The following is a 10,961-nucleotide window of genomic DNA, read 5'->3' as shown; positions in this document are numbered from 1 at the left end:
GAATGGAATGGAATGGAATGGAATAGAAGAGAAGAGAAGAGAAGAGAACAGAAGAGAAGAGAACAGAAGAGAAGAGAACAGAAGATAACAGAAGAGAACAGAATAGCATTAGAGTTGGAAGGGGTCTTGGAGGTCTTCTAGTCCAACCCCCTGCTTAGGCAGGAAACCCTAGACCATTTCAGGCAAATGTTTATTCAATCTCTTCTTAAAAACTTCCAGTGTTGGAGCATTTTTATTTATTTCATTTATTTTATTTTAAAGCACTCTCGTTTAAAAAAAAAATCAGGTACAAAGAAATTGTAAGCAAAAATATAAAAAAAGGAATAAGTTTTTGGTTTAGAGGTATCTATGACAAATGTGCATCAAACCCCCCTCTCAAAACGGCGTCCGCAGCTGTGCCCCTTCAACTGCACAGCCGCCATCTTGACCTTTTTGATAGCCCTTCCTCATAAAATGCCCCTGTTTGGGGTCCCTTCTGTTCATCATCTACTGCTATAGTAGTTCAAAGTGCATTGAAGGATCATAAAATAACAATATCAGCGACAAAGAAATGTACAAAAGTGAAATAAGGACTGGCTCTTAAAAAAAACCCACAATGTAGTGTATCACACAATTGCCTTCAAGGCTCAAAAGACTGAGAGATACTCAAGGGAAGAAGGACAGGTCCATTTCACAGTTGATTCTCCAAACGGGGACTCCATAACAAAGATTGGATCGTGACTGAGCCTTGGGAAGTGGTGGAAGGATCAATCTTATTCTGCCATAAGGTGAGCAATTTTGCACCAGATCGGATGACTTCATTGCAAAGATTCACATACACAAAATATCTCTGCTCCTCTTTAAGATCTACTCTCCAGGACAGTGGTTGGTTCCTAACCGATTTACTACTGGTTCTCTGAGAGGGCGTTTTGCGCTGCGCATCGCTGCGCATGCAACGTGTGGGGTAGGAATGTAGATTTTGCAGTATCCTTCCCCTGCTATGCCCACCAAGCCACTCCAACAGAACCAGTAGTAAAAAAAAATGAATTTCACCACTGCCTGGATCGCTCCCAGTTCCAGCAATCCAGGCCACCATACCACTACCGGTTCAGCCAAACCAGTCCGAACCAGTAGGAACCCACCACTGCGTCCAGGAACCAAAGCTCCCAAACCTCAGGTGTTCTTCAACCATGGTTTATTTTCTCACCACCAACCTGAAATGGGACATTTGCAGCCAGCTGGCCTAGTCCATCAGTTGGCGAGTGAGAACCTTCATTGGCCAAGGAACATTAAGTCACGTCGTCCAAAGGAAACAATTGGGTGGGTTTTAAAAACAAAACAAACAAAACAAACAGACCATAATTGTTTAAAGAAAGAGGATGCAACCGAATGGGAGGAAACAAACAATGTAGGTCAAGAACAAATGTTTACAGAAAAAAAAGAGTCAGAAGCTTTCTCTTCTAAAACAAAAGAGAGAAAATATAATAAATAAATATTCCGCAACTATCCTGAAATATAATAAGGGTCATTGGTTTTTTTCCTATAGACCTGGCTGGACAGCTTTAACTGGCACTCGCTATCTCCTTCAATAAGCAGCAGTAACACCAACGGAGATGGTGGAGAATTGAAAACACCATTTTTCTCAAGCTGGACTCCTGAACGAGCGTGAAGCCAAAGCTCGTTCTACAAATGGACAGATGGGAAGGAGTTAACTTTGTGGAAAAGCCACTTTGTGGTCTTCTGGCAGAGATCTTGCAAAAATAGACCTCGTCTTTCTTTTTCGAGGTTAGATTAGTAAGGTCTCAGGGCCACTGCAAGGTTTTCCCATGAAGATGACTCCATGTTCTTCCCGATATATTTATTTACGGCGTTATTTGTCCAATCTGTAAAACCACCCATCTCGACAAGAGAAACGGAGGGCATCCATCATTTTTCCTTCTTCCGGAGTCTCTTCTTCTTTCTTTGCCTCCAACCAGACGTCAAGAAGCTCAAGGAGAGGTTGCTTTCAAAGACCATCTACACTGACCTTTCAACCTCAAGAAGGTTCAGCTCTACAGCCATCTGAACTGTGAGATGCCTTCAGCAGAGATGCTCCTCAATGTCCGGCCAAGTAGGGGCATGTTGCGAAAGTCCACAGAAGATCAGGCTTTACTGGACGATGAAGACTATGGCTATCATATGCAGTAAACCCAGCCAGAAGGATAAAAATGGCATAGAGGCGAATCCTACTGATTTTTCCTGCCTTTCCCCACTGCCCTGAGAGGGATTCTCCAGGTATTTAGTTATGACTGTCTGATTGAACCAATCTTCTTTAGAGACGCAGGAATACTTGCCATAGAGCTCAGCGGTCATATTGTCAATGAAATAAAGACAGTGACGGTGCCCAGAGTTGCAATGGGCAACTGGCCGGTCATTGTGAAGCCAGGTGTAATTGGCATAATGAGATTCTTGAGAGCAATTCAGGAAATAGCGGGAGTGTAAGGCCACACTGACTTCCTTTGCGTACGGACTTCTGCTGGTTTCTGGGGAGAAGGAAAGAAGGAAGGAAGGAAAGAGTCAATGGTGGGACAGATTCTAAATCTTTTTTAAAAAAAAATAGTATTTATTGAATTTTCTAACATTTAAAAGACAAAAGACAAATTTACACTTATAACAGCTTTTCCATATTGGTATCTTTTGCAACAATATTATTTACAAAAAAATCTATCACTATATCATTACCCTAAGTTATATGCTTATTTAAATACACTCTGTATTGTTCTTTTATTGTTTGTACCTTAAGTTTTACGTTTACTCTCAAGCCAGGAATACTATATTTTCCAAATTTGATTGTACTCAGTTTCTTCCCTCTCCTTCATTTCCATAGACAGTCTATCCATTTCTGCACATTCATAGATTTTCCTTCTTATAATTGGGTCGGGGGAGGGGAGGGATATCTGTTTGTTTCCAATTCTGTGCTAGATTGATTCTATTTGCAGTTACTATGTGTAGTATTATGTATTGTAATTTTTTCTCCATTTTCCCATCAGAAATTCCGGTTTCAACTCTATCCTCCGTTCAGTTATCTCTTCGAGCCACTTTCTTATCTTACACCAATATTTTCTAACCTTGGGGCAGGTCCACCACATGTGGTAGACTGTTCCCATATTAGATTCTAATCTAATACGATGATTTTTATAAACCTCCATCAACTTTCTGTTATCTTTTTCTTCATCCTAAAATCACAATCCCCTGCTACTTCAACACTTTGCCCGGTGGCCATTCTTTCTAACAAAACCTCACACACACCCAACCCCTATCTCCTTCCTCCTCCTAATTCCTCGCAGGCTTTTAAAAACATACTTTCACCGATTTTGTAGGAAACATCTCCTGTCTTCTCAAGTGTACTTCTTAAGTACCCGCATGTTTGTTTATGACTATTACCTTCAGAGTTGCTTGAAGTAGGACAAATGTTTTGAGGAACATCATGGCTTAGAGACTGCAATACAGTTCTAAAAAAAATGGAAAATCAAGTTAAACATCAAATTCCTTCATAAATTAGTCCATCACAGGGTCAGCCTGCTGCAACTCCATAAAAGATATACAGTGGTCACATAATTATTTATATGTGCTTAGCTGGTCAAAAAATAGCTGAATATTCACAATCAACATGTCTTATTAGAAGGCCATGTTCTCACACATTTTTACTGGGTTGCTAGATCAACCACTTTTCTTGGTTTGTATAATATACTCAATAATAATAATAATAAACTCAAATACTTTGGCCACCTAATAAGAAGGAAGGAGTCACTGGAGAAGACTCCTACGAGTCCCTTGGACTGCAAGGCGATCCAACCAGTCAGTCCTTGAGGAGATCAACCCTGACTGCTCTTTAGAAGGCCAGATCCTGAAGAGGAAATTCAAATACTTTGACCGCCTAAGGAGAAGGAAGGACTCCCTGGAGAAGAGCCTCATGCTGGGAACGATGGAGGGCAAAAGAAGAAAGGGACGGCAGAGAAGGAGGTGGCTGGATGGAGTCACCGAAGCAGTCGGCGTGAGCTTAAGTGGACTCCAGAGGATGGTAGAGGACAGGAAGGCCTGGAGGAACATTGTCCATGGGGTCGCGATGGGTCGGACAGGACTTCACAACTAACAAGAACAACAACCAATAATATACTAGCTCTGCAATAATCTGTTTGGTTGGGTTCATTCAAGAGGTAAGCCAAAACATTAGCAAAGGTCAACACTAACCAAGCTTAGCATGTGGTAATATAGCCCATGAGATCTTTACCATATCTGATGAACCAGAGTTGGATGAATACAGCCAATTGAGAAAGTGACATCACATTTATGTTTTAGAAATGCTTGTCTGGGTTAAGAAGGTCTGGTGATCTCATGTGGCCCTTACACAAATTATATAAATTATGTAACCTACCTATTTTCGTGCTCATCAATAGAAGTACATTTCACATTGACCCATCCACAGTAGGGATCCCTGGACAGCACACAACTCCCACAGTTGTTCTTATATGCCCCACAAGAGGCCATGGGGACCTGTACCACCTCGTTTGCTGAAGCCACAATTAATTCATTCTGCAAAAATAAAACAAAGGTGCCATTGAAATGACCTTTCTTAACCATCAAGAGATAGTCAACAAGAATGTGGAAAATGGGCAGCCGTCCCAAGGTCAAGAAACTCAGTCTTGACATCCTGGCCAGAAGGGTCCATGATAAAGGAAGCTGGAAACCAGGATCCAATAATAGGTGGGCACTCATACAGTATGTTGACCACTCTCAGATCAATTCAGGAGTGATCTAAAAATAAATCAAGATGTCCACTACAATGATGGAACTGAAGGTCCACCCAGTTGTAATGCAGACCTTCAGATTGGACCAACTTGCTCCACTGGTGGAGATCTCGCTTCACAATCAGGAGGTTGTGAGTTCAATCCTAGGTAGAGGCAGATGTAGGATCTCCTGCTTGGGCAGGGGGTTGGACTAGATGACCTGCAAGGTCCCTTCCAACTCTATCCATCTGTTAACTTGGCAAAATCTGTTAAATTCTCAAAGGGGTTCTTTGAACTCATCAGAATGGGTCCATCAGCCTATTTGGGAATAAATCATTTCCTAATTCAATACAACTATTCCAACTGTAGTTGTAAACTTGTCTACACATTAAAAAAAAAGCCCGACAGGGTGCAGACTTGAAAAATACAGAAGGAAGTACTTGGGAATGGTTAATTAAAAAAAATATGTTGACATTCAAACTTAAACTAGAGTATCACCCAGGATATCTGGAAGCCAGCAATAAAATGTCTCCTATTTGTTTCAGACACACACTGTCCATAAAGAATAACAAGCCAATTTAAAGCGAATGATTCTCCTTAACTGTGGTTTGCTGGACGAGCCATGCTGGCTGCATTTACAAAAAAAACCTTTAAGCCACATATAAAGGTAAAGGTAAAGGTTCCCCTCGCACATATGTGCTAGTCGTTCCCAACTCTAGGAGCTGGTGCTCATCTCCCTTTCAAAGCCGAAGAGCCAGCGCTGTTCAAAGACATCTCCGTGGTCATGTGGCCGGCATCTCAACCCCGATGCACAGAACGCTGTTACTTTCCCACCAAAGGTGGTTCCTATTTTTCTACTTGCATTTTTACATGCTTTCAAACTGCTAGTTTGGCAAAAGCTGGGAGAAGTCATGGGAGCTCACTCCGTTACGCAGCTCTAGGGATTCAAACCACCAAACTGCCAACCTTTCTGATCAAAGCTCAGCGTCTTAGCCATTAAGCCACTGCATCCCTAAGCCATATATGCCAGTTTACGAAGAAAACCAAGCTGAGGTCAACACATTCTAAGTCAGAATTAAGCAGGTTACTCTGTAGCCTAATATCATGCCTCAGCCCTAGGCATGGAGTCTTTCTTACCCTTAACTTGTCTAAAATCATGGCGAGGATGACCGCCTGGGACCGGAAAGGCTGGATTTCCAGGATATTCATGGGTCCGCTTGGTAAGACGACCACTTTATGGATGCTTCCTTTGTCTGTGTGTGGGATGGGTGAGAAAAAAGGATTAGCAAGATGGAGAAAGGGGCATGGGTGGTGAGAATTGCTACTGGTCGAATGGGTGACAAGACTCCAGTGGAGCAGAGAGGCAAGATGGCATTTTCCACTCTGAAGGATTTGAATACATTTGACCATATACGTGTTGTGTCCCACCAGCAGACAGCGGAGCTGGCAGCAGATTTGGAGAGAGAGAAGGTTGGGGAGGAACCTGGGCCAGTCCTGGAGTCTGGGGAAGGCTCTGATGAAGGCTCTGTGTCAGAGGCAGAGAGGGGGCCAGAGCCTTTCTAGGCTTTGCTGAATGTAAATGTGGGGTTTTGTTGGGACCAGGACCCTGCCTTGTGCTTTTTGGGGAAGCCTAGGAACAATAACCCCTTAAAATGGACCTTTTTTCCCTACTCTCCCATGTTTGACTAATGCCCATGTTATGGTCTTATCCCAGCAGTCAAACTTTTGAGTTGACTGAGCGCCAAAGAATTGAGGCCTTTAAACTCTGGTGCTGGAGAAGATTCCTGCAAGTCCCTTGGACTGCAAGGCGATCCTACCGGTCCATCCTAGAGGAGATCAACCCTGACTGCTCTTCAGAAGGCCAGATCCTGAAGAGGAAACTCAAATACTTTGGCCACCTAAGGAAAAGGAAGGACTCCCTGGAGAAGAGCCTCATGCTGGGAACGATGGAGGGCAAAAGAAGAAGGGGACGACAGAGAATGAGGTGGCTGGATGGAGTCACTGAGGCAATCGGCGTGAGCTTAAATGGACTCCAGAGGATGGTGGAGGACAGGAAGGCCTGGAGGAACGTGGTCCATGGGGTCGTGATGGGTCGGACATGACTTCAGAACTAACAAGAAGAAGAAGAAGAAGAAGAAGAAGAAGAAGAAGAAGAAGAAGAAGAAGAAGAAGAAGAAGAAGAAGAAGAAGAAGAGAGAAGACCTCCAAAATGCCTTTATATTGAGTTGAGAAGGTCTCTCCCACAGTCACGGAGGCTTCCTACCGAAACTTTCACTACTTCTAAAACTAGCAAGGGTGTTACAGATTTCTTGGTTGGTTACCTGTGGCTAAGTACAGAACATCGTAGTTCTCATTATTTGCTGCCTGAACCTGATGGACTCCAAGTTTCTGATAGTGATGTTTGTTGTAGAAGATGGTTTTCCCGTTCATTTGGGCGGCCACCTCTGGATAGCTGTCGATCACTTTGAAAGTCTCGGGTGGAGTCTTCTCATTTCCTCGCAGACACTGTCAAGAAAGGCACAGTGGTGATCATCAGGAGATGGATGGAGAAGACCTTCCATAGAGACCCAATGCTACATCCTCTTCAGGCTTTCAAATTACTAAATGCTGAATCGTTTTTTGCATGTTTCTACAATGAGGATGGGCTATTAGGAGTCCTATTTTCAGAAAGACCAAATCAATGGGGATACCCAACAGCTAAACTTGCATCCATCCATCCTTTTCACAAATCTGTCATGGATAGTCAAATATGTCAGAAAAAGCACCAAGTGTTGGATAGGTAGGTGGACGGTATAGATAGGAAGGTAGAATAGAGACAGGGCAGGAAGAGAAATGGATGAATGGCTGTGGATGGATTGATGTGGATGGATGCTAGAGAGAGAAAAAGGTGGGATGGAGGGATGGGTAGAGAGATGTTTGAATGATGAGCAGGTTGGAGAAAGTGAGATGAAAATGGGTGGATAGATGGCTGGATCGATAGAAAATGGGAGAGAAAGAAAGAGAGATGACAATGGATAAGTGGATGCATGAATAGAGAAACAGAGAAATGACAAATCGAGGGACAGATGGATGGACAAATAGTGCAGGGTTCAGAGAAAGAAGGAGGTGGATGGATGGGTGGATGCCTAGAGAGAGAAAAAGGTGGGATGAAGGGATAGGTGGAGAGACGGTTGAATGATGAGGGGGCTGGAGAAAATGAGATGAAGGTAATGGGTAGAAAATGAGAGAGAGAGAGAGATGACAATGGATAAGTGGATAGAGAATCAGAGATGTGAGATGGACAGATGGATGGATGAATAGTAGAGGGCTGAGAGAAAGATGGATGGATGGATGGATGGATGGATAGATGGATGGATGGATGGATAAAGCCCCAGTTTGTTCCAGTGTGACATGGATGGAGGTGTGCTTTAAACTGGAGTAGACAATTGTTGAGAAGAGAACTTCTCATATATGTTCCATGGGCAACTACTGCAAGAGAAAAAACGGAAAGGGAAACTTGGACTATGTTCATTTTCTGAAACTAAAATTCCCCCAGGTGATTTGGACATTAGGCAGAGCATGGCGTGCAGTGCAGCTTTAAACAAATGTTTCGTGGAATTCGCGCAAATTACATACACATGTAAATGACTAAGAACAAATGAAATTAAATATGGAGACGCTGAAGCCCAACACCAACCCACCCCAAGTAAATCCATTAGTGAGTTTATATTTCTGGCACGCACGTCTACATCTGCCAAAAAAAAATAAGTGGAAAAAGATAGGATTGAGAGCATTGTCCTCTGCCTTTAGACATTATTATTTAGTCACTAAGAGCCATGATGGCACAGTGTGTGAAATGCAATATTGTGTGCTAATTCTGCCGACTGCCAGCAGTTCAATTCTCACCAGGCTCAAGGTTGACTCAGCCTCCCGTCCTTCGGAGGTGGGTAAAATGAGGACCCAGATTGTTGGGGGGCAAGAGGCTGACTCTGTAAACCCCTTAGAGAGGGCTGTAAAGCACTGTGAAGCGGTATATAAGTCTAAGTGTTATTACTATTGCCCTTCCTTCCTTTCCTTCCAGTAGTTACGATACAGCATTACAGGCTAACTCTGCCCACTGCCAGCAGTTCAATTCTCACCAGGCTCAAGGTTGACTCAGCCTTCCATTCTTCCGGGGTGAGTAAAATGAGGACCCAGATTGTTGGGGGCAAATACGCTGACTCTATAAACCGCTTAGAGAGGGCTGTAAAAGCACTGTGAAGTGGTAGATAAGCCTAAGTGCTATTGCTATTACTATTATATCTCATAGTCTCCAAATTGACAACATGCTGGAAGGAACATTTTTCCACCCAACGTTCACCTCTGCTTTTTACCTGTCCTGGCTTCACTGCAGGGGTTTTTCCACTGTAGTTTTTCAGGGGAGACGTCCTGAAGCGTTCGCTGATGTCACTAACAGAGTAGACACAGACTGCCGAGTAACCCCTGTGGAAATGAGACACTAAGGAATCAGGCTTCCATCAACGGCAACTCTTATTTGTATGGCTTTATATTAGTTGATAACCCGGCATTGCCCGGGTATTTATTTATAGGGGGGAAATGTCCAGACCAAACGTAATCTCTCATGTTGGATTTTCCCCCTTGTAGAGTACTGTGATGCCACTACCATGGCAACTCCACTGCGCTGTACAGTAGAAGCCATTGTACAACAGTACAGTAGAAGCCATTTTAAGGTACAACAGGTTGTATCTTTACAGAATACACACCCTGAGGGGTTTTAAGGGTGTCTTACCCCCACAGTATTTGTTTCCAGAAAGTAAGTTCCAGAGTTATGCTGGAACATATATACACACAGAGAGAGCCATTGATATATAGATAGATTATGGCCAATATTAGATTATAGGCCAATAAAAGTGAGGCGCCATCATCTAAGTCCATGCCACACAGGGAAGAAGGAAGGAAAGTTCCTACAAGGGAAGAAGGTTCTCCAAAGCCAACCAGAAGTCCTCTGGTGGAGATTTATGGTCAAAGAGCAGAAGACTCACCACTCATTTAGGAAAAGCCCATAGATCTTTGTCCGAAACCATTGTTCTGACTCAACAATAAAGACGTCTTGAAGTGAATCAAAGTTTCGGTTAGTGGCCGAGTCCACACAGACCAACGTGGACTTCAGGAGAGTTGTCCACTTGGACGCGGAAAATGAGCCATTGCCTCCTTTGTCGCCCTGCAGAGAGAAAGGGGAAAAGGAGTTTACTCAAAGAGCAGCAAAAAGAAAAACCATCTCCTGAGCTTCGGGTGGCCCTTCTAATCTTTTTGAAAACAGAGAATTAAACTTGATCTTGGTAGAAACCATTTACGGCTCAAGGTTGAAAACTAATCAGATAGTTTTGGGATGGACCGCATCTCATTTCACCACCAATTCCTTTTGCGCAAAACTACAGTTCAGATGTAAAATCCACCAGGAGGCTGAGAAGACCCAAACTGGGTTCAGGGATTCTGCTAAGGAATCATTTGTAGGAGAAGACCAGGCAAAGCTAGGTGGGAGGAGTTCAGTGTGTCATCAGCTTAGTATCGCTCCAAGTCCAGCCCCTCCTGAAATTCTATTGACCCACATCTGGTGCCAATTTAAGGTTGACCTTTAGCTGACCAGATCCTTGTGCACAACCTTGAATAAATCTTTTATGTTGCAACCTAGCCTATGTTGCTCTTGACATCATTGATTGAAGAAGCCACCATGACTGAATTTAGCTGAGGCTCTAAGCCATTGACTCCATTGGTTGATGGAGGGCCCATAGCAAGCCACCAGGAGGTCACAATGGTTGGTTGCGCTACCATTATTGCACCATTGACGCGGTGGTGCACCATTGAATCAGAGGTGGGTTGCTGTCAGCATTACTGCCGGTTCACATCGTGCTTGCGCATGTAAATTGTTCTGCACATGCGCAGAACATTATAAAATGAGTAAAAAACATGCTGGCAACGGCATGGGGGACTGGGGAACCAGTTCAGGGGCATGGCCAGCCAGCCGTCCCTACCGGTTCGGCAACCCAGTCCCAATGTCCACTACTGGTTCACCCAAACTGGTGCGAACCGGTAGCAACCCACCTCTGCACTGAATGACTTCCACAGATTGTGGTGTCCGGTGCAAGTACGGGAGCCAAAATTGTTTGCATCACAGTGTGCTTGTCATCTTTCACACAGGATTGTTGAGGGTCATTTGGGCTTGGCTCCCACCAAAAG

General features: G+C 43.7%; 1 protein-coding gene across 1 annotated transcript in view; it reads right to left on the bottom strand.

Annotated features, from left to right (window-relative positions):
- Positions 1 to 215: 215 nt before the first annotated feature.
- SEMA7A (semaphorin 7A (JohnMiltonHagen blood group)) overlaps positions 216 to 10,961 on the bottom strand; it is a 36,525-nt gene continuing 25,779 nt past the window's right edge. The window contains exons 8-14 of the mRNA XM_081964634.1: positions 9,767 to 9,945; positions 9,098 to 9,206; positions 7,067 to 7,250; positions 5,883 to 5,998; positions 4,394 to 4,551; positions 3,403 to 3,470; positions 216 to 2,501 (exon numbers count right to left, since the gene is read on the bottom strand). Of these exons, the coding sequence (XP_081820760.1) occupies positions 2,128 to 2,501; positions 3,403 to 3,470; positions 4,394 to 4,551; positions 5,883 to 5,998; positions 7,067 to 7,250; positions 9,098 to 9,206; positions 9,767 to 9,945 (1,188 nt within the window). The 3' untranslated portion in view covers positions 216 to 2,127. The remainder of the gene's footprint in view (positions 2,502 to 3,402; positions 3,471 to 4,393; positions 4,552 to 5,882; positions 5,999 to 7,066; positions 7,251 to 9,097; positions 9,207 to 9,766; positions 9,946 to 10,961) is intronic.

The sequence above is a fragment of the Natrix helvetica genome (genome assembly GCF_964273705.1).
Source record: "Natrix helvetica genome assembly, chromosome: 12".
Taxonomy (NCBI): domain Eukaryota; kingdom Metazoa; phylum Chordata; class Lepidosauria; order Squamata; family Natricidae; genus Natrix; species Natrix helvetica.
Note: the sequence above shows the minus strand (reverse complement) of the source record. Positions and strands in the feature narration are given on the sequence as shown.